This window comes from Lactuca virosa, chromosome 8 (assembly GCF_052849685.1).
Source record: "Lactuca virosa cultivar CGN04683 chromosome 8, Lactuca_virosa_CGN04683_v6, whole genome shotgun sequence".
Classification (NCBI taxonomy): domain Eukaryota; kingdom Viridiplantae; phylum Streptophyta; class Magnoliopsida; order Asterales; family Asteraceae; genus Lactuca; species Lactuca virosa.
The window spans coordinates 99,657,828-99,682,829 of record NC_136433.1 but is presented as its reverse complement, the minus strand read 5'-3'; the positions used below and the strand labels follow the sequence as shown (position 1 = coordinate 99,682,829).

General features: G+C 31.9%; 2 protein-coding genes and 1 long non-coding RNA gene across 3 annotated transcripts; all 3 read left to right on the top strand.

Annotated features, from left to right (window-relative positions):
- Nucleotides 1–214: 214 nt before the first annotated feature.
- On the top strand, nucleotides 215–3,698 carry LOC145132941 (putative lysine-specific demethylase JMJ16). Its single transcript, XM_079067893.1, has 10 exons — nucleotides 215–395; nucleotides 695–807; nucleotides 1,091–1,356; nucleotides 1,452–1,523; nucleotides 1,624–1,701; nucleotides 1,806–2,222; nucleotides 2,299–2,526; nucleotides 2,594–2,752; nucleotides 2,854–3,177; nucleotides 3,300–3,698. Exons 3-10 carry the CDS (start codon nucleotides 1,132–1,134, stop codon nucleotides 3,579–3,581), a joined length of 1,785 nt encoding a protein of 594 aa, XP_078924019.1. The 5' UTR covers nucleotides 215–395; nucleotides 695–807; nucleotides 1,091–1,131; the 3' UTR covers nucleotides 3,582–3,698.
- Nucleotides 3,699–17,378: 13,680 nt separating this feature from the next.
- On the top strand, nucleotides 17,379–21,909 carry LOC145130677 (uncharacterized). The gene is made up of 11 exons (XM_079065448.1): nucleotides 17,379–17,562; nucleotides 17,671–18,106; nucleotides 18,406–18,671; nucleotides 18,771–18,987; nucleotides 19,105–19,178; nucleotides 19,295–19,442; nucleotides 19,596–19,653; nucleotides 19,763–19,842; nucleotides 19,915–20,120; nucleotides 20,193–20,513; nucleotides 20,645–21,909. The coding sequence occupies exons 1-11, from the start codon at nucleotides 17,379–17,381 to the stop codon at nucleotides 21,907–21,909; spliced, it is 3,255 nt and encodes a 1,084-aa protein (XP_078921574.1).
- Nucleotides 21,910–22,592: 683 nt separating this feature from the next.
- Nucleotides 22,593–23,883, top strand: LOC145133543 (uncharacterized). The gene is made up of 2 exons (XR_013718609.1): nucleotides 22,593–22,947; nucleotides 23,056–23,883. It is a non-coding gene; the product is annotated as an uncharacterized LOC145133543 (long non-coding RNA).
- The last annotated feature ends 1,119 nt before the right edge of the window (nucleotides 23,884–25,002 follow it).

Genomic DNA, 25,002 nt, shown 5'->3' with positions numbered 1-25,002 from the left:
AATATTACATAAAATTCAAGTACTATTAATAATAAATTAAAGTGGAAATTTTAAATCGTCCATGCAACTATTGCGTCAGCCGGTCATTCCCATTCCAGTATTTTATTTGTTTTTTTGTAACTTTGAGTTCTTACTACAGACACAACCAAAAGCTTAAAAAGATTGAAATCTGTAAATTTGAAACTCTATAGACTTTGGGAAAAAAAAAAGGCAAATAAAGAGACCAATTTACAATTTTTTTCTTTTGGAAACATCATACTTTTGTTAAACGTCAAAAAGCAAAACACTGGTACCCTGGTACTAGCCTAGCGCTCTTTTTCTTTAGTCACAGCCACTCCTCCTCCGTCGCCTCCGCCACTGCCACCACCACCCCTTTCATTTCCGCAGCATCATCAGTACGTTCTTCTTTCTAAACTATTTTCAGGCGTTGATAAACCCCCACTTTTAACTTTACCGACTCCCGATCGCACATTTTCTGTCCTAATTAGTTAGTTTTCGTTATAAATCCGTGGGCTTGTGTTTTGTTAATCTGAACTTCTGAATTTCCCAGTGTGATTTGAATCGTTTTCCCTGTTATATAAACTATAGTACTGGACTTGGTTTCTTATAGAAACTGTACAAGCGATAGCGTGTTGATTGTGTTTTGTGAATCAGAATTTTGAGTGTGATTGAACTGATTTTTGGTGCTATGTAGTACTGGAGTTGATTTCCTATAGAATTTACAAGTTGCGACGCGTGTATATAAGTGTTTACGAGCTCTGGGGATCTTGGATAGCCGACTTCCCAGGCATCATTTTCGTTGATTTGGTAAGAACTTGTATCAGTCTTGCAATCTAGTATTCACCGTTTTCTGTTTCGACTGGCTATCGAGTAAATTGATCTATTTGGTTTAAGATTTGGGACTTTCGATTACAGTTCCCGTTAATCAAAATTATGACCGTCATAAGGTTCCGCTTGTTTTGTTTGTTTGAAGTGGTAAAGAGATTTCTTCTGCTTCAGGGATCTTCCCAAATTCCAACACTTTCACAGAATTTGTTAATTTCCTATATTTGGCTATATAACATACCCTCTCTCTCTTTTCCTTTATTAGGGTTTATATTGCAAAAGAGTTTATTCCAAAATCACACAGTAATGATGAAAAGGAAAAGGGATGTGATGCCAGCTCCACCAGGTTTTGTATCTGTCACATCTTTTACACTCACAAAAAGGAACGATGAAGCTTGTAATTTGGTGGAAATTCAAAATGACATTAAACCAGAGCCCATTGGAAAGCTTCAAAAGTCTCTCAAGCAAAGGCCATGGATACTTCATGACCAACTCATCAACAAAAAGCCAGATAGAACACATCAAACTACAGTTATTTATATGACTATATCGTTGCCCCCTTTTTTTTTTACAACTACTCTTTATACAAAGATCAGTTAATAATCAAATGTTTTTTTTTTTTGCAGAATATATCTTTCGAAAATACCCTTCCAAAAGGAGTGATTCGTGGGTGTTCAATGTGCAACAATTGCCAAAAGGTTTGACCTCATTCCTTCCAAATTGGCTCTGTGATATTTAAATACCATTTTCATCTTTTGACACACTTTTATACTTAACCCTAGATTACAACCTTTACAGGTTACTTCAAGTTGGCGTCAAGAAGAGTCATGCAGACCTGTATTAGAATATGCTCCAGCATTTCACCCCACCGAAGTGGTAATCATTAATCAAGCTTTGACTTTGTATGACACTCAGTTTATGTCTTTGTAATCAAGCCAAAGTTTATGTCTTTGTAATCAAGCTTTGACTTTCTATGACAGGAATTTAAAGATGTTCTTCAATATATTGCCAAAATACGCCCGAAAGCTGAGGAATACGGAATTTGCAGGATTATTCCTCCTGATTCATGGAAACCACCATCTCTTTTAAATGGAAATAAATGGGAATCATCTAGATTCTCTACCCATATTCAACAGATTGATGAACTTAAAGATCTGCATTCAAAGAGAAAACTTCATGAAATGATTGAGCAAGCAGAAGGAAAAAATGGATCTGATGGTTTTGAATTTGAATCTGGTCCTGAATTCACACTGAGGGCATTTAAGGCATATGCAGCACATTTCAAAGGTCAATATTTTAAAAAGAAAGACATTTTTACCGATTATAGGAATCGACCTTGGGAAAATGTTGAAGGGGAATATTGGCGAATTATTCAGAACCCAACTGAGCAAATTCAGGTATATTGACACTTAACAAGTATTTGATTATAATTAAAATGACACTTGTGCCCTTTCTTAAGCTGACTTCTCATAGGTACTGTCCGGTCATAATCTGGACACAAAAGTAATTGGCAGCGGGTTCCCTTTACCATCATCACTTGACACTCATGAGGATCAAAATCAAAGCGAATACACTAAATCACCCTGGAACTTAAATAATACCTCAAAGCTGCCTGGATCTCTTCTTGCTTTTGATTATGACAATTCTGCCCTTTCAACCCCACGCCTGGATGTCGGAATGTGCTTTTCCTCCCTTTGTTGGGTAAGATTTGAATACTCTTTCTTTATTTTATCAATAAGTTGCCAAATGTCTAAATTCTCCTTTTCAGAAAGTTGAAGAGCACAACTTGTATACTATCAGTTACATGCACCAAGGTGCCTCAAGAAACTGGTATGGCATTCCCGGTAAATATCGCCAAAATTTTGAATCATTACTAAAGAAAACCTTCCCGGAGTTATCAGGAAAACCCGAATTGTTCCATAAGCTAGTGAGTACCAATCTCTTGTCTCTGCAAAAACACGTAAATACCCCTTTCTGTATGTAATGTAATGAGTTAAAATCCATAATATGTACTACAATTACATACAGGTCACTCAGCTTTCACCCTCTACCTTAAAATCAGAGGGTATACCCGTCTACCGCGGTGTACAGCATCCAAAACAGTTTGTCATCATCTTTCCAGGTGCATTCTATTCGGGATTTGATACGGGATTCAGTGTTTCCGAGAAAGTCAACCTTGCACCCGTTGACTGGTTGCCATATGGACAGCTGTCAGTTGAAATTTACAGTGAGTTGCATAGAAAAACATCAATCTCGTATGATAAAATGTTAATCGAGGGGGCCCGCAATGCCATCAAAACACGGATGACAGGTGCATTTGGAAAGGATGGTTGGTTTACAAGAGCTCTTAAGGTAATCATAGCAAAAGTTAGCCTTATTCAGGGACCAAAAGTGTAATTTACTTTATAATTTTTAAACTACAATAGGAAGAAATAAAAGTAGGTTGCTAAAAAGTGTTTGTTTCTATGGAACAGTCGCGGGTCAAGCACGAAAGCTTCAAGAGGGAGTTGTTATGCAATGCATCACAGTCACGTACGATGGAAGAAGGTTTTAGTTGTTTGGTGAAACAGGAATGCATCGTGTGCTTTAGTGACTTGTACCTTTCAGCTACTGGTTGTACATGCTCGCCTGAGAAGTACTCTTGTCTTGAACATTCAAAGCAGCTGTGTACATGTCCATGGAGTTCAAGGTTGTTTCTTTTTCGCAATGACATCCGCGACTTGAATAGAATAATAGAGGCTTTAGAAGGAAAGTGAACATCTATCTGACTATGATTTTAAGGTGTTAAATTATTATTAAATCGCATAAAATATTGTATCCTTACCTTGCATGCATTGTATCTTTTTTTGTTGTATAAATTATATTTTAGTGAAGCTTTTGGTGATTTGTAATGTTGATGTCATGATGTGTATGATCATTAATATAGTATCTCAACAACGCTAGTAACAACTGAGGTCCTGGTTCCAACTTTTAAAAAGAAATGATTATATTTAATGTAAAAAAAATACGAGCTATTAACTATAATAACCATATTTGAAAGTTTAAAAGTTTATTTATTTATTTTTTATTACTTAAAGTTAACCAAAACTTAAGAAAAATCCCTTCATAACCATCTATTTCGTACGGGGCACGAAATGGGTTTTGGCTATGAGAAATGAACCTTACTATTTTATATTTATTTATTAACTTTTTTTTTTCAAAGGTATACATTTTAAAGGTCGATTATGATATTTTTCTGTTTCAATCTAAACTGATAGCAGTTTACAATGTACAAAAAATCGCATGGTTATGTTTTGAAATGGGTGCTAATACTAAATGTTTATTTGTTATATCTATAAATCTAAACGATTAGAACCACAGTTTTTGTGAACGAGAAGGTATGGAACTATGGAAGTTATAACTTATAAGTTGATTGTTTTTATTCTTAGAACAAATTACTGAAATTGTCCATGTGGTTTGCTGAAATTGTGTGTTTGGTTCCTAAGTGTTTTATTATTATTATTATTATTATTATTATTTTTTCACTCGGACAATCCCTAACGTTTGATTTTAGAGAAATTAAATATCCTCCTACATCTTTTTCCTATTATACTCCTGCCCATAAGCGTATTAAATTATTATTATTTTCATTAAATGTGTCATTAAATGTGACACATGTCAACATTTGATATGGTAGGAGGATGAATATGAATAAAATGTAAGAGGATATTTAATTTCCTTTGATTTTATTACGTTTTTCGTCCCTAATAGACCTAAAATGACCATAATACCCTTATTAATTTCTTTTTTTGATTTACTTATCTTTTCTTCTAATAAAACAGTACCATAACCGGCCACATGACATTACCTTAGTCCATCACCCTTGACTTTTCCTGCTCAATTGTTGTAACTGAATTTCCCAATTTGCCCTTTTATTTGATAATATCTGTAAATTATAAAAAATAAATATAAATCAGGAAATCAGGATATTTGAAATTTGAATTTTCAATCATACCATATAATTCTGCAACAAATATGGCAGAAAATAAATGTTAAACTCTATCAGTCCCAATAAATCAAACAATCGAATATCAGTCCCAATAAATCAACAATCGAATATATATACACGTTTACATGCCTGTTTCACTACGCATAGATCAAATATTCATCGTCGGGTAAGGAGACTACATTGTTTGCTCTCTGTTTTTCATATATTGAGGGTATACTCATCGATATATATATATATATATATATATATATATATATATATATATATATATATATTGTAATGTTTTTTTCCTATATCCAGGGTATATACTCATCGACTTTTTGGTTTTGGACTGCATAATCAACCAGGTCAGTTTACTGTTTCCCTTTATTCATGTATTCAACCCACTTCGTGATTATTGAATTGTTTTTTATTAACCTGTTAATGATGTTTAACATTAACCCGTTAACCATGTTAATCATTAACCATTCCGATGAATAGCAACAATATACTTTACCTGTTATCATTATGTATTTTACTGTTTCCCCTTCATTGTTGTTTCTTTTTGCCTTTTTTATTTTTTTTTTGAATTTTATTTATTTATTTATTTATTTTTTGGTTGCTGATTATAAGTGTCAAATTTATTGTAAACAATAAACATTATTTTAAAGTTTTGTACCGCTCTATATCACGATTTGTGGAATTAAAACAAGTATGTTTTCTTTTTATATGCTATAAATGCCTAAAATGCCCCTCCCACTATTAATACAGTCTTTAATTTGATGATTTCCAATATTACCCCTAATTAACTTATTTGCCTGTTTGAATTTTTTTTTTAATTTTTTTGGTTGCTGATTATAAGTGTCACATTTGTTGTAAAAAAAACATTATTTTAAAGTTCACCATGTACCTATATCACGATTTGTGGATTTAAAACAAGTATATGTTTTCTTTTTATATGCTATAAATGCCTAAAATGCCCTTCCAACTATTAATATAGTCTTTATTTTGATTATTTCCAATATTACCCATAACTAACTTATTTGCCTAAATGTATTTCTGTATTTACATTATCTCTGTAATTAACTAACTTATTTACCCCTAATTAACTTAAACACATGATAACAATGTGTCTTTGTATCGATCAAAATCAGTTAAATAGCAATGTACTTTCTTTTTGGCTGTTTGAAATTTTTTATTTTGGTTGCTGATTATAAATGTCAAATTTAATGTAAACAATAAATTTTAAAGTTCAGTTTACTGTTTCCCTTATTTACCCCTAATTAACTTAAACACATGATAACAATGGGTCTTTGTATCGATCAAAATCAGTTAAATAGCAATGTACTTTCTTTTTGGCTGTTTGATTTTTTTTTTAATTTTCTTTTTGTTCATGATTATAAGTGTCAAATTTAATGTAAACAATAAATTTTAAAGTTCAGTTTACTGTTTCCCCTTGTTTACCCCTAATTAACTTAAACACATGATAACAATGGGTCTTTGTATCAATCAAAATCAATTAAATAGCAATCTACTTTCTTTTTGGCTGTTTGAATTTTTTTTTGGGTGCTTATTATAATTGTCAAATTTAATGTAAACATTATTTTAAAGTTCAACATTTAGCTATATCAGGATTTGTGGACTTCAAACAAGTATATGTTTTTTTATATGCTATAAATGACTTAAAATTCCCCTCCCACTGTTAATATGGTCTTTAATCAATCAATGCTTTATGATTTTTCTGTTTATATTTGAAATTTTTTTGTTAAATATACAAGTTTTTTTTAACTTGCAAGGTACAATGGAACATATTACTCGTGTAAAGGAAAATGACTCAATCAAGGACGATTTCACAATTAAAGTTCGGATCATACGTCTTTGGACTCAAAAATCAAAATTTGATGCAAACGACACATACTCGGTAGAAATGATTCTGATGGATGAGGAGGTATAAGATGCATATATTGAATTATTATTTTTATAAAAAATTATTCATATTCATAAGCAATTATATTTAAATATTTGTTATTTAATTTTTTTTAGGGACGGAAAATTCATGCATTTTGTCTGAAGAAATGGTTTCCTAAATTCCAGCGCTATTTAAAAGAGGATAGTTCAATATACGTCAAGAAACCTAACGTCACACCAAATACTTCAAAATTTAAGTTTGCTGATCCGGAAAGAAAACTTAATTTTTATCACGATACAACAGTAAAAGATTGTGAAAACTTTTCTGGATCTGCACATGTCTTTGATTTTGTTGACTTCAATACGATTGTTTCTAACAACATCCTGGAGTCAAACTCTTTTGGTTGGTTTATTTAATATTAACTTTTGTTATATAACATCCTACTTTCTTTCTTTGGATTACAAAATGATAATTTTTATTAACTTATATTTTGTTGCTTTTGTAGATATTATTGGACACATTTTTGAATATGGGCGTATGGATACCTCGGAACAAGATAAATCAAAACACAAGATGCTCTTGCATCTTCAAGATATAGAGTATTCACCATTATTACAAACAAATAATATAGTTTCTTTTATATTATCTACAATATTTGTTTATTGTTTCAGGGATACTAAGCTTAAGGTAACTTTGTGGGGTCAGAATGCATACTACATGCATAATTTTCTTGCTAATAATAACAGCCTTGCTCCAGTTGTTGTTATTGTTCAATTTGTCAAAGTGAAGTTTATTAATGGTTTGTAATTATTTTTAACAACCATTTTCTAAAATTTTATATATAATTAAATAATAAATTTTATTTTTGCAGGTCGTCCTTTTCATCCACCTACTTTGATGTTAGTAGGTTGTTCATAAACAATGATATGAATGAAATTACAAGCTACAAAAACAAGTATTTTCATTTATAATTTCCTTTGTATTTTCAGATTTATTTTTTTCATACTATAATAAATTTAATTCCTTTCTTTGTTATAAATGAACATATTGGTTTCTGAAAATGGACGACAACTTTCATCAAGTGGAATCAAAATGATGACCTCAAAACAAGACACAGAACACGATGACTTTCTGAAAAAATAATTTGTTTTCTAACATTGATGATTTGTTTGAACCTTTGGAGGTACTTTACATTATTTTTAAAGTTGTTACTTTAATGCACTTTTATTTTTAGATTTTAAAAGTGTAAGAAACAAACATAGTATATTGTTATAACGAAACTAACATACACTTTCACAAACTAACATTTGTTAACATTAAACATTATTTAAATTTCCAGGAAAAAACGGTCGTTATTGTTGGTACTGTTAAGGGAATACGTCAAAACATACGTTGGTATTACCTTGCTTGTAGCAACTGCAAAAAGTCAGCAAAACAAAAAGAGTATTCTACTGATAAGGTTGATGGTTCTCATGAAGTGGCCAAAATCGTTACTTATGAATGTGCTAATCCTAAATGCAAAAAATATCCAAATTTCGGTTATTCGAAGGTATTACATATATATTTTATATAAAAACAATATATGTTTATCATAATTGTGTAATATAATATAATCTTATACTTTATTTAGATTTAAAATCCCACTTCGGGTTCAAGACAACACATGAACCTTGACTTTAACCTTAATTGATCAAGAAGCAAAGAAGTTGTTCAAATACACAGCTAAAGAGTTGTATGATAAAAACAAGAAGGTATTATTTTATAGTTCTAAATTACTTCTTTATGTTATACATTATATATTTTTATATACAAATTTTCTAACAAAATTTATTTATATTTTAGCTTGGCATCAATTTGGATTTGTATACAATGGAGTTGAAAGTTGTGGTGGACAAAAAGTTGGCAATTAAGATTGATATCTCAAGTTACCATGTCACTAATAAAAGTAATATTTATGGGATATCAAGATAAACCGATAATGCAGACATAATTGATGAACTAAAAAAAAAGAATCTTATTCCACAGGTTATTTTCAACAATTGTATTTAGTTTTTACCACATTGACCCAACAATATCTGACTCAATAGCATTTTGTTTTTGATCTTATAATGCAGCCTGCTAATTTTGATTCATTCATGATTGGTTCTTCAGATATTGGTTCCCAAGAGACCAAAGTTGTCAAGGTTGTAGTCTTTAAATTATAATTATGAAGTATTATGTTTTAATGTATAACAACTAACTAAAATTTTTTCTAGGATTCTTTTTCACAGACAGCTGAGAATTTAACACCGTGTGCGAGGGACAAATCAACTGCAACAAGTCCTACAAAGTTGATTTCTACACCAACTGAGTTGAAAAGAAACCTTGCTACATGCATAGATCTTGATGAAATGGAGAATTTGTCAACATCTAATTCCGCTCGATTGTCACCACCAGATGAACAACCAACGCCTCTTTTGGTCCCCAAGAAAAAAAAGTAAATGTATTTTACTTTTACAAACAATCTTAGTTCATGGTTAATTTTGTTTCCACATCATAGACTCCTAAGCCGTTTAGATTTTTAACTTTCTTGGTTTTGAATGGGTTTTGTTTGGGATTTGATGGTTTTTTATATTTATTTCTTGAACATACACTGGGTTATTTTTTTCATTCCTATAATGTCGTTTCCTATGTTATTTTGATTTTGGTACAACTGATTTTATACAACATTGCTTTTATCTCCCAAATGACTTTTTTATTCAATATTGGATAATATAACATCTTATTTTGACTTTATTTCTTCATTCGAAAGTATTCATTAAGGAGTAAACATTAATCTAGGGGTTAATACAATAAATAGCAATGTACTATCATTTATTTATGTATAGAAAAAATAAATGTATCATGATATTAGAAATCAAATATAAACATTAAGTAATATTAGGTATTTGTTATTGAACATCACCAAAAAAAAAAATCCTTTGATGGTAGAACTTTTCACAATAAAAAAACACTATTAAGATGAATGTGTCGAATTAAGATCATATATGCATATGTCTAATCGTTACAATATGAGGAAATCTAAGAGAAAAATACCCAAATTTCAATAATATAAATAGATAGATTTATGCATATATATCAAGATAAATTATTTTAAAGATTCATGCATATAACAGGAGGAAGTAAAAGCGAAGATGAATAACGCTTATCATCATATTCACATGTGATCACACATAAACGCGACAGGAAACAAATAAAAGTAAATAAATACATCTGCATAGAAAACTAATATATTGAAATAGAAAAAGACCTTCGAGAGAGTCCCCTGTGCAGAGAAAACACTATTGAATTTTTTTTCTCAAAAGAATAGTAGCAGTAGCCATTCTCGCAATTATATGAATATAGTTTCAAAATATATTATTACTTTAAGGTTATCTTGTGAATTATTTAATAAAAATAGTGATAGGTCCGGTCCATTCCTACTACTATAAAGAGATTTGATTTTGAAGTGTAATGTATAATAATGTCATTTGGTTATTATTATTTTTATCAAAATAATGGTTTTCTTATTTATTTTGTAAAACAAACAGATGGCATTAGGCTTTTCCACTTTTGCACATTTTTATGTTGTTTATAAGGTTCATTAACGTTATCAAGTATTCTCTTTTTTTACATATAATTTGTTAGACAAAACCCTTCTTTTTGTCTCTGTTTTACGTGTACAGTTAATATTATAATGGCATTATCTCTCTTTTTATAATGATGAGGTGATGCCATATTTTGGTCAACAAAACCATTTAGAAGATGATTTTTAGACCACATTTAATATGAAAGCCAAATTCATATGTCTTTTTCATCTGTATATGATAATTACTAAATATACTTTTGTAGCATATTGTTGTAAATATTTATCTATTTCACACTTTAATCTTGACCTGGGCATGTCAAAGTATGCCGAAAGTTGATTGCAATTTAGCGATTAAGTGTTTTTATATACGCGGGACAAAAAATGAAAATCGTTTGAAGTAAATGTAGCTGAATGAAAGAAAATGGTAGTTTGAAATGCTAAAAGTGTATCTGTGTGCATGTGTATGCATCCAGTTTTCAAAACCATTTGTTTGAAAGACATTTTTCAACAAACAAATATTACATGATCTTCATGACTTTATACCAAACCATATTTCTTCATTGAACGTGCTACACCAAATTAAAACAGTTTTTGAAATCTTAAAGACCACCAAATTAAAACTAATACATGATCTGATTATAATTTATAACAAAACTTTACTTTAAACATTTGGGTACTCCTTTATTAGAGTAGGGGAAATGAAAGAAATTATAACTTAAATGCAGAAACTGATAGAAATTTACCCTTTTAAATGTTAACCCTGAAATTGTAAGAAGATATGTATGTTTACATATGTATTCTTTTTTAAAAACTATAAAATGCCTAAAATGCCTAAAATGCCCCTCCCACTATTAATATACTTTGTAATTTGATGATTTCCCATATTACCCCTAACTAACTTAAATGCAGATAATGAAAATAAAATGAAAAATTACCCAAATTTTAGGAACCCATAAATTGACAATGTGTTCCAATGGTGGAATCCGGATTCCAATAATGAATGCTAGGAACAGAGAGGTGGGAGGTTTCTTGTATTGCACATAAGCTGTTTTTTAAAATGTCAATATGAATCCAGAGTTTGAACTTACAACAACCAATGTAACGCCCGTAGATCCGGGCTAGTCAATTTAGAGATAATAGGGGTCGAAAACGACTTTTCGACAAAAGATTATTTAGAATAAATAATCTTAACCAAGTTGTAGAATATGTCTCAAGGGTTCCGTACATATAAAGAACGCCGAAATCCGAGTTATAACAAAGAAGTTATGGCCCGTCGAAGTTTTTCGGCAAAACCGGCACGACACCGGGAGACGTAAATAGTGAATTTACAATAGATGACTTTTTAGCCTTAGTGATCTAAACAAAAGTTGTAGTATATGTTAAACCGAGAACATCCATAAAAAGAACGCCCAAATCTGACTTCGTATGAGGAAGTTATGAATTTTCTAAGATTTGGCATAGCAGTGCACGGCCCGAAACTCGAATTTTAGTTCGAGTGGTTTTTGGCTTACGAAACCTAAATGAGAGTTGAAGATCTCAATAATAGGAACTCAACGGTAAAAAGACAGACGAAAACGGAGTCCGTATGAAGGAGTTACGAATTCTTCGTGGTCATTTAACAGTCTAATCTCATCCTACTGTTAAATTTAAGATCGTTCGAGAATTAGCCGATGGAGTCTAAATGAAAGTTGTAGATCTTGTTTTTACCTACGCGTGGAAAAAAAGAACGTCGAAAACAGAGCTCGTATGCGAAAGTTACGGGGTTTAGAAGTCGGCAGGGTGCTGCTGCAAAAGGGGTGACGTGGCTGATTATGGGCCAAGGCTTTCTCCCCAAGGCAAGCCACCAGAAGGTGACATGTGGCATGGACTCGACGATTAGAGCTGTTTTCCAGCCTATAAATAGAGGTGCCGGGTTCCCTCATTCTTCACACCATTCCAACATCTTTTCTCTCTCTCTAGAACCTCTCTCTAGCCCCTAAACCTCCCAAAAAGCCTAGGGAACCTCCCTAGCACCCGAAGGAAGCCCCGAGGCTCCCAGAGTCCCGAGAAAGGAGCCTTTCGGCTCGGGAACGCTGCTCCGGCGAAGCCCGGTTTTTGAGAAAAACCCGCTGTAAGTGCGCTACGCCTAACCTATCTTTAGTATGACTTATGTTTTAATATAGTAATGTTATTAGGACCTTATAATAATTATTTGGGCTATTATTATGAGTTATATAGTGTTGTTTAACGCTTATATAATAATAATAATAGCTAGACTATTAATTAGTCTCGGTTAACGTTAGACTAAACCCTAGTGGTATTGATACTAGGTTTTGTCAAGTGAAAATTGTTTTGTGATAACGAAGCGCTGTCCGAGTTCCGAGTCACCACCTTTCAGGTGAGTGCATATTCCCTTTCATCTTACACATAGATATGAAGTATTTAATATAAATTACGTGCTATGTGTGGATATTGTCTGTATACTTGCCGTCTGTGCTGGGTGAAAGATTTTTATACATGTTTTAAATGATTTAAACTGTATATGTATTTTATATCTACAAAATGTGTTGGGTAAAACATGGGTAGATGAAATAGTTGCTGTGTGACAAAAATAAAATGATGAGAAGTGATATAGACCATGAGATAAGGGTGAGAGGTAAACCATGAGAGAAGCCTTTTACCCATGTGTTGGCCCCGTCATTCAGCAGAGTATGGATGACAACCACGGACTATTCTAGACAGTCCAGTGGACACTAGCAGGCTCGCAACCTGTAGGTGTTTTGAACTGTGTATTCACCAGATGTACTCTAAAAATCCGTTGACATGTATTGCGAGTGGATTCTCGGAAACGATATTGTTGATAAACGAGATAAAAACCCATTGACATGTATTGCGAGTGGATTCTCGGAAACGATACTGTTGATAAACGAAATAGCCCTGACAGCTATGGATTTAGTGCCTGTTGAGCAAACCCTGGCAACTATGGATTTAGTGCCCGTTGAGTAAACCCTGGCAACGATGGATTTCGTGCCTATTCCTTAGGATGATCCTTAGGAACGAATGAACAAGAAATAGTTGATTCTTATGGTAGATCCTTAAGAGTAAATAAGATAATGGGGATGGGTAATTGAGTTAATTGTTTGATGATTAAACATAATAATTATATTATTGTGGGTTGAAAACCCTATGTACTCACCAGGTTTCCCAACCTGACCCGCTCAGTTTATTTGTATCACAGGTGTCGATATGAAGTTACATTACACTGAGAGATTTAAAAGAGATGTAGATCACTAGTGTAAATGAATGTAAGTTCTGTTTATGCTTATGTTTCTGTATTGACGATGACATCCCAATGTTTTAAAATGAATAAAAATACATTTCTTCGGAAATGCTTTGATAACGTATTTATCATGTTTTTCTGGGAACAAATTCCGCAACATTTTTATTAAAAGAGGTACTCTGATTTTTATAAAGCATAAACAAAATCGGCATTTTCTGGCCGTGAAAATGGGGATGTCACAACCAATATGGCTGAAAAGGATTTGAGTCCAATAGTACGAGTGGTGGAATCTGGATTCCCAAATTGCCCTTAAAGTTTGATTCTGAATTTGTACATAACGTTTCTAAAAAGGTTCTTCAAGTGCCTAATTTAGTTTTAAGGTTCTTCTATTGGATAAAGGCATGTCTCGAATTCATTACATGATTTCCCATATTACCCCTGAAAATTGTAAGAAGATATGTATGTTTACATATGTATTCTTTTTAAAAACTATAAATTGTTGGTGATTTGTTTCACTAATGTGATTTAAGTGTAATGTGATTACTTTGTTGACCAAAAGTGATCTTGATAAATATTAAACAAGTAAGGAAGGTGTGGAGTGCACACTTGTTTAAGTTTATTCAAGATTAAAAGTAGACTGTCATTTAGGGGCGAAGCCCCTGAAGGAACGGGGGTCTGTGGGCAGTGCCCCTGGGAGCGGGGTCCAAGGGGTGGCAGCCCCTGGCTGGGTATTAATCCTTATAGAATATTTGACCCGTTTTTTTTGGCTCGGTATTAATCCTTATAGAAAACCCGGATTTATGACAGTTTTTTCACTGTTGCCAACAGTTTTGACAGTTTTCAGACAAAGGAGGTATTTAACCAATTTTGGTCAGTTTTTTCTGGTACTTACGAAATTCATATATCTCATTCTCTGTTCTATTCTCTTCTGAGTCTTATCCAATCAAAGATTAGGGAGTACCACCCAATACTTTGATTTGATAGTGAAATCACAATTCTCAGAATATCAAAGTGCCTTTATTACCCTGAATTTCTAACATAAATTGCCTAAAATGCCCCTCCCACTGTTAAGATAGTTTGTAATTTGATGATTTCCCATATTACCCTAACTAACTTAAATGCAGAAAATGAAAATAAAATGAAAAATTACCCTTTGGTTGCAGATAATGCCTGAAAATTACAATTAAAATGGAGTCATCTTAACCATCAAATATATAAACTTCATTTACATAATAAACAAACATTGTTGTAGAATCTGCGCACTCTTCCTATGGCACTAATCACTTCAACTTCTTTGGATATACCAATTTAAAAATATAGAGAAAAGATATATGGAAGTGTTAAACACAATATAGAGGTAATTTGAATACATATTCCATGACAGATGCAATCTTCTATCTATAGTTCACTATGGATGCACTGTATGGTGTTCTTGGATTTTTGTAATTTCATATTCTGGACAACTAATGGCGTTTTACAAAAGATTAATATAAGACTTTTATATTTAATTAAGTTAATAAGTTAATTTGATAATATTATTAGTTCACGTCGTCACAGTGAAGAAGAAATACGAAAAAAACATTCCTTTTTTATTAATTTCACCGACATTCATGCATGATTAACAACAATTTTTTTAATAGTTTCAAAATTTCAAAACAAATTATCGTTCCCTCCACAGAATTTCAAAAACAAAAGTTCAAACCTAAATTAAAAGATTATAAAACCTTAACTTTATTTTAAGTCGTTTCATCTAGATCGTCTTTGCTTTGCCGATAGTAGCTGCGTTTTTTCGTTCTTGATTCTTGTTGTCCTCTCCAATTGACGATTACAGGTAACCAAATCTTTACTTCTGAAAAATCGAAACTTCTAATTAATATTGAAGTCGATTTGTAATACACCTTCGCCTCCGGTCCCCATTTTTCTGACCTTAACACATCTGTGACCTTCTAAGTTTAAAAGATCGACACAACAAACGAATAAGCTTTAACCCAACTATTTGTTTTCGTTCTTCATTTCTATCTATACATAGAAGTCCGATTGTAATGTGTGTTTGTGTTTCAGACAAACCTAAATGTTTGTTTTATCTTCTAACTAAAGAAAATTCCAATTTATGCTCCATGTTAAAGTAAATTTATGTAAATGGTCCCTGTTTCATAATAACTGACAACTAACTTGTATATTAACTTGTGAATCATTAACAAAAAACTATGTACATTTTTTTTACTGATACATTTTTTAATATAAATAGAATTTGTTCATATTTAATTTTATTAATGTTATATAAATATACAATAAATAAACTTTTTATATTAGGGTACATAAAAAAGTAAAAAATATTTAAATGCAATCATATTTCAAAATTTGACCGAATTACAGAATATGATAAAACAAATTGCAATTATATGTCAAATCTTATCATAATATTAGTTTATACATTATTTTCCTTTAATTGAATCATACTCTTTACTGCCTATCATATTATTTTATAAAGTAATTGTTGTTATTTGTTCAGATTGCAGATATATCATGAAGTCGTTTAATTCTAAAAAGAGTAGAAAATTAAATAGTTTTTATTTAGATAATAGAAATAACATTAATTTGTCTACTACATCAAGCCGACAAACTTCAACCGCTACAAATGCTATTGATTCAGCTTACAACGGTATGTTTTTTCTTTAACATTTTTTTTATATTTTTGTTACGGATTTTTTAAGCTCTAAATAAATCTTTTAATAACATAAAAATATTACATAAATTATTTTCATATTATATAAATACAAACTTTTATAAATTCTATATATTTTCAATATATATTGTTAAATTCATATTTAAATAAATATAATATCTCCCTCAAGCAATTTCATAATCAAACAATAACATGTATTATTCTAACAATAATCTGTATTAACATAATAAGAAAAACCAAAAAAATTGTCTACTTCATCGACCACAGAAGATTCATCATCTGTAACATTTGTTAACAACGGTTACAAAGGTAGATTTTTTTCTCCACTATTATTATTAGTCATTATATATTATTATGAAAAATTTAATGTTAACCAAAGTTCAATCATTTATTATTTTGAGTTTTATATCAAACACAACTATTTACACTCCTATATATTTAATATCATATACTTTTTATTCGTTATGGAGAAACAAATGAGAATATGTATTACTTGCAAGCAAGAGAGAAAAGAAGACAGAAAAAATTATATTTGGATAATAAGAGATCGAAGAAAAGGAATACAAAATCCACTGTTCAAAATCGATGTGCACCACATGTCTTAACAAACATGGATAATTGTAATTTTCTTATTTTATTTTTTAATTTTTACTATTCATTATATATATATATATATATATATATATATATATATATATATATATATATATATATATATATATATATATATATATATATATTCTCATCATTTTATATTATTTCCCTGTATTAATATAAAATTTTACATGCTAATTTTATTTTATATTACATGTCTTCAATTTTTATAACAATTTGTTTTTTACAGATCAATAAAAAACGTTGTTCATGAAAATGAAAATGCCCGTTCCTATAAATCACGTGGAAACCAAAATACACCCATACAATCTTCTTCTTCATATATAAATGTTAGAATTCCGTTATTAACATTTCAAATGGTAATAATATTGCTTTTCAAAATTTTCTTTTAACCGCTTCCTAATATATTTATATATCCTTACTATTTTTTTTTCGGCTAATATTAGTTTCAATAACTACGCAACTTCAACGTTACAAAATAAAATACATTACTCTGGACTTTGTAATGGCATGACCTCGAGAAATGCATCTACAATAACCGTTTCTTCATCGTCAATCAAGTTAAATCCAGGATGTCATAAATTAAAAAGAAAGTTGGAACATTTATCTCCTATTCCATTGATTGACTTGACACCAGATGTAGAAAATATGCATGAAGTCATTACTGAAAACATAATAATTGGTATTTCCAAAGGTAATCCATATATATACCAATTTTCTTTTTTTTCTTACAACTCAAATACCGTATTATATATATTTATAAAATTCAATATTTTACTTATACCACTTTATTTTATTACAGAATATTTGGATCATGACGATCAAATTGTTGTATGTCAAACATGTCATGCAAAATTATGGAAAAATGAATCCATTAGAGGAAAACAAAAAGGGAACACAAATTATTTGTTATGTTGTGGTTATGGCAAGGTTCAACTTCCATATTTAAAGAACGCAACACCAACTTATGAAAGAATGTTTCGAGGTACGGATTCTAAAAGCAAAAACTTTATGAAAAACATTCGACGTTACAATTCAATGTTTTCTTTTACGTCGATGGGTGGTAAAATTGATTCTTCAATCAATGGAGGAAATGCTCCATACATTTTCAGACTTGGTGGTCAAAATTATTATAGTATTGGAAGCTTTTTACCACCAAATGGATCGCAACCAAAATTCTCTCAGTTATACATTTATGATACCGACAACGAAAATTCAAATAGACAAAGATGTTTTGGGTATATTTTCAAACTTCTTATTCATACTTAATTTTAATCTTTTTTTTACTAATATTATGTGTGTGTGTGTGTATATATATATATATATATATATATATATATATATATATATATATATATATATATATATTCAATTTTTATAGTGGGGAAAAGCATCAATCTACATCAATCGATAATGATATTATTGAAGATTTGAAGGTGATGTTAGATTCAAATAATGTCTTGGTTAGCTCTTATAGGATAGTAAGAGATACTTTTTAAAAAAATCCTCAAGTTGATATGAAGTTAAGAATTATCAGGAGAAGGGATCGAGATGGAAGGACATATAACCTACCAACTGCTTCTGAGGTTGCCGCTTTAATTATAGGTGACATTTGTGATTCAGTTGAATATATAGATATCGTTGTTGAAACTAGATCCGGATTTCTACAACGTATCAGTGAATTGCATCATTCTTACCTTACTCTCCAATATCCACTACTATTTCCATATGGGGATGATGGTTACAACGTTGATATTCTTCATAGAGGTGTTACATCTACAACCAACATCAAGCGCGCAAAATGTACAATGAGATAATTTTTCGCTTTTAGAATTCAAGATAGGGATCATTCGTTCTCATTGATTCTTAATTCAAAAAGGTTGTTTCAACAATTTTTGGTAGATGATTATACGATGATTGAAAGTGAGAGATTGTATTACATACGTAGGCAACAACATGTTCTTAGATGTGAGTCTTATGAGAATTTACGTAACCAAAAAGCTCAAGGAACTACAACTATCTCCAACGTCGGCCAACGTGTGATATTACTTTCATCTTTTACTGGTGGTGCGCGCTATATGCTGCAAAGCTATTTGGATGCCATGTCGTTATGTAAATGGTTTGGATATCCTGATTTCTTCATAACCTTTACGTGTAATCCCAAATGGCTAGAGGTTAAAAGGTTTCTTAAGGATACTTCACTTTAACCAGAAGACAAACCCGATATACTATGTAGGTTGTTCAAGATCAAGCTTGATGCATTTATTAAAGACTTAAGGGAGAATCACATTTTCGGCATAGTTCAAGCAGGTATTTAAAATTATGTTTCTTCATAATTGATAAAAGTTTATGCTTTTTATTATATATTTTTTATATTTTTCATTACGGTATAATCATATTTGATTTTTGTGCATAATATTATGCAGTTGTTTATATAATTGAATTTCAAAAAAGAGGTTTGCCCCATAGTCATATATGTCTATTTATGCATTCTGACTACAAGCTGCCCACTGTTGAATTTATCAATCCGATAATTTCCGCTGAGATACCAAACATAGATGAAGATCTAGAATTGTATTCACTTATGAATGAGTTCATGATTCATGGTCCATGTGGCGCTGAAAATAATAATTGTCCATGCATGGTTGACAAAAAGTGCTCAAAAAACTTTCCAAAGCAATTCTGTAATCATATGTCTGTTGATCATAATGGTTTTCCATTATATAGGAGAAGAAACGATGGTCATTTTGTTGAAAAATCGGGTGTAAAGTTGGATAATAGAAATGTTGTCCCTTACAACAAATATCTATTGAAAAGATATCAAACACATATTAATGTTGAATGGTGCAATCAGGGTTCTTCTATAAAGTATTTTTTTTAAATACATAAACAAGGGACCTGATAGAGCTACAGTTGCCATTGTACGAAGTAATAACGACTGTGATACTAATGATGCAGTCGATGAAATAAATGAGTATTACGACTGTAGATATTTATCTTCATGTGAAGCATCATGGCGAATTTTTAAATATGATGTTTATTATAGGTATCCTTCTGTGGTTAGACTGCCTATTCATCTTCCTGGTCAACAACAAATTGGATATAGGGAAGACGATGATATTGACGATGTTCTCGACAAACCTTATGTTGCTTCTTCAATGTTCACAGCTTGGATGGAGTGTAATGCAGTTAATGGTGATGCACGGAAACTTACGTATGTTGAATTTCCTACAAAGTTTGTTAGGAAATGTGGTGATAGATTTTGGAAGCCATGAGAAGTAGGAAAGTGCATTGGTACAATTCATTCGGTTTCACCTAATCTAGGGGAAGCTTATTTCTTAAGGATTTTGTTAAGTAAGGTGAAAGGTCCGAAATCATTTGAAGAAATTCGCACAGTAAATGGTGAAGAATATTCTTCTTTTAGAGATGCTTGTTATGCTCTTGGGCTCTTGGATGATGACAAGGAATACATCGATGCAATCAAAGAAGCAAGTCATTATGGATCTGGTTTTTACATACAATTCTTATTTGCTACATTGTTGATGTGTAATAGTATGTCTAAACCGGAGGTTGTTTGGGAAAACACATGGGAATATTTGGCAGATGGAATTCTTTATAACCAACGACAGAGATTCAAGTCTCCAGGTATTAAAGTTTATTTTTATTATTATTTATTTAAATAGTCAATTATTTATTTTTAAACATACATTAAATATTTTAATTATAAATAAATATTGTTAATAATATTTCTAATTAATTTGCTCTTTGTCCTCCAGACTTATCATTCAATGAAGATCAACTTAAGAACTTAACTTTGTTCGAGATAGAACAAGTTTTACTTCGGAACAAATTGAGTCTAAAAAGTTATAAAAACATACCTATCTCGGATGTTGATTCTGTTTCTTCTTCAAACTATCGACTTATCACCGAGGAGCTTGATTATGACATTCCCGTTACGAAGACTGAGTTTGATCGTATGTTTCTTGCATTGAAAAATGAGCAGCGTTACATTTTCCTTGATATCATGAGTGCAGCTAAAGAAAATAAAGGAGGTGTCTTCTTTGTTTATGGTTATGGTGGAACTGATAAAAGTTTTTTATGGAAGACAATATCTGCAGCTATTAGAAAAGATGGTCATATTGTTTTAAATGTTGCTTCAAGTGGGATTGCTTCATTATTATTGCCCGGAGGTAGAACAGCACACTCTCGATTTATAATTCCATTTGAACTAACAGAGGATTCTGTTTGTAGAATAAATCGAGATAGTGACCTCGCTAGCTTATTGAGAAAAACCTCATTGATAATTTGGTATGAAGCTCCTATGGTCCATAAGCATGCATTTGAAGCTTTAGATCGAAGTTTGAAAGATGTATTCAGGTCTGAAAATTCTAGCAACTCAGATATTCCGTTTGGAGGGAAAGTTATTATTTTTGGAGGAGATTTCAGACAGATTCTACCTGTTATTCCAGGTGAAAGTAGACAAAACATTGTTAATGCTTCTTTAAGTTCTTCATATTTATGGAAACAATGCAAGATCCATAAATTAACAAAAAACATGAGACTAACTGTTGGAATGGATCAATCTGATATAGAAAAAATCAGAGATTTTGTAAAATGGTTGTTGGATATAGGAGAAGGAAAACTTGGTGGTATCAACGATGGAGAAACGGTTATTGATATTCCAAATGATATTCTCATTAATGATCCACATGATCCTATAGGTTCATTAATCGACTTCGTATATCCTTCAATTTTGGAAAAGTACAACAATACAAGCTATTTTCAAGAAAGAGCAATACTTGCTCCAAAGAATGAAGTGGTTCAGGAAATAAACGACTGTTTGCTATCGAAGTTTCCAGGAGATGAGGTTGAATACTTAAGTTCAGATAGTATATGCCAATCTGAATTTGTCCATGATCAGTTTGATGAAAATTTATATTCACCTGATGTTTTAAATGGTATGAAAGTATCGGGTTTACCAAACCATAAGTTAGTTTTAAAAATCGGTGTTCCGGTTATGTTGCTGAGAAATATTGATTAGAAAAATGAATTGTGTAATGGGACAAGACTCCAGGTGATATCATTGGGCAAACGTGTAATTGAGGCACGTATCATATCTGGAACTAATATTAGAAACCACACTTTTATTCTAAGAATATCTTTAACTCCATCAGAAAAGAAAATTCCCTTCAAATTCTGAAGAAGACAGTTTCCATTGGTTGTATGTTTTGCAATGACCATTAATAAGAGTCAGGGACAGTCATTATCCAAGGTTGGTTTGTTTCTCAAACATACCGTCTTTTCACATGGCCAATTGTATGTTGTCTTATCCAGAGTTCAAAGCAGTGACAGATTAAAATTGTTAATTTTAGATAAGGATGATAGTCTCAAAAATAAAACTTACAATGTCATTTATAAGGAAGTTTTTGGGAATTTATAAACAGTGTTTTTCTACCATCTTTTATTTAGTTTTCGTGTATCACACTTCATCCATCATATTAATTAATTAATTTATAATACTTTATTGTATTTGATTTATTCATGTTAATTACAATATCACTATTCTTCATTATTTCTAAACTTTGATATTTTTTTTATTACACTATGAAAAAGTATGATTCTATTTCAATTTATCAACCGTGGTTTTCCACGGGTTTAAACCTACTTATTCATTTAAATAAAGTGGGCCCAACCCACCTACATACACCCATTTGATTTCCGATACATACGTATATCATCTTCCCTATCTCTTGTCAAAGCTTTAACTGAAGAACCCTAAATCCACAGTCGACCACTAGACCATAACATCCATCGACTGCCGGAAAGCATTGGACTATCACCTTTTTCCATCGTCGCTCGATTTCTGCCTGAATGAGGAGGGGATGGTCGATTTCATATCCTTGGACCGTCACCACCAACTACGACAATTCACCTACGGGAACAACTCTCTCCGGTCTCTGAACTGTGAAGTCACCATTAACCATCTGGAACCTCTTCACAAAAATGTCAGTGATTTCAAGATGCTTTTCTGTGTAGAACCCTAGCTACTCAATTGATTTCGAGATGCTTTCGATCCTAGGTTTGATTTTGATTTCTGAAATTCCAAATAAGAACACAATTGATTTCCATTTTCATTTCTAAAACTTAGTGTTTGGTTTGTTTTTTATTTTGGTATTCTCTTTTTTAGTTTGCAATAAGAGGGAAAGAAAATGGAGTAGAAAGAGCCGATGATGGAGGCGACATCTGTTTCCGGTGAGACAACGGAGTAGAGAGAACCGATGATGGCGACTGCAATGGTTTCCAACAAGACGCATCGGGAAGAGAGAGTCGACGACGGTGGCGTTCTGGTGTTTCTGGTGATGTTAGCTCCGATTTTTAGTGGTTCCTGATGAAACCGATGGAAGCAATATTTGATTCAGGTTTTGATTTGGGTTACCTTTTTGTTTTTTTTGGGTTGAAGATGGGTTGCAAACTTTGAATCTGGTTGAAGACAAAAATTTGATTTTCACAAGCTTTTGAGACTGGTTTTTTTCCTACAATCTGCATGTGGCTTTTTTAGTGGCATTGGCAAGAGAACAAGAGGCCGAAATATGTAGGTGTTTCCGGAATCTGTAGGTTTGGTGTTGGCGGAATATGCAGGTATCACCGGAATATACATGTGTCGCCGGAATCTGCAGCGGTGGCAGTCGACTGCAACATTGGTGGTGATGGTCGACGACAATGGTGGTAGTGGCGGTCAACGATAATGGTGGTGGTGGTGTTGAATGGTAGTGTTGGTGGTGGTGTTAGTTGGGGGTAGGGTTTTTTTATTTTTCTAATTAGGAAATTGTAATTAGGAAATTGTAAATATATAAATAAATGGAAAAACGAAACGAAAACAAACTATAGGGACGGTCCGAATGCAAAACAAAAGATAAGGACCAAAAGCGGAACTTTTTCAAACCATAGGGACATTTTTAATAATTTGTTCTTATTCTTAAAATCTCTAATGAATTTGTAGTAAATTACATTTTTAGTCCTTATGGTTTATATCAATCTATATTTTTAGTTTAACTTTTGAATTTTTGACATAACTCCTTCATGTGGTTTCCAAAAGTTGCACCCCTAGTTCTTGAGACTGTTACCATCTAAGATGCTCTGTTAGTACATTAAAATGAGGAAAGTGTCTATTTTTGTATTTTTGTATTTTGTTATTTTAATTAATATGCAGATGATACCACATATCCCAATCTTAACCAACCCCCACACCACCATTACACGACCAATCACCAACACCATTACACAACAAATCATCACCACTACCACTAATACCAACACCACCATACACTTTTGTTAAACAACCAACCACTAACCACCACCATCACCAATACTAATACCAAGACCCTATCAGCACCACCACCCACTGTCAGAAGAAAATTAACCACCATTGACATTATCACCACTTGTGTCACCAAACCACTTAATCATTAAACTATCACCACCACCACTGAAACCCTATCCCACTAACACCATTGAAACTGTCCAACCCATTGATCATCAATACTATCACCACCAACAAATGAAAACACTAAATCTAAAATCAAAACCAACATCATCGGATGTAGAATGAAGTGGCTTTTGCCTTTAGGTAGAGAGATTTATTAAGATGGTGACGTTGGACAATAACATGTACGATGGGGTAGAGACATCCAGTGATGGAGGAAGTGGTGGTCGTCGAAGGTAGAAAGATGGTTGAGAGAAATAGATTAGTTTGATAGGTTTCAACATCAAAGACCGAATGTATCAGAAGGAGTTGGACAAAGGGTGACTAACAGTGGTTGCCTTTTTGTAGATGGAGATGACATTTTCGTCGAATGATAGTTGAGGAGGGAGAGAGGCGAGGTCTGAATGGTGGGCAAAAACGGTCTCCATATGCAGACTAATAATATTGCCATATGATTATTGAAAGAAAGAAAGTACCAGCTTCTCAATGAAAAGCATAAAAGGCTACAAATAAGAAAGGGTAGAATAAATACTAGCTAAGACAAAACCCTAATGGGCTAAAGCCTAAAGGGCCCATAAACATGTGAGCTAATAACATATATGCTAACATCCCCCCTCAAACTCACAATGCCACAAAAATAATCATTAAGAG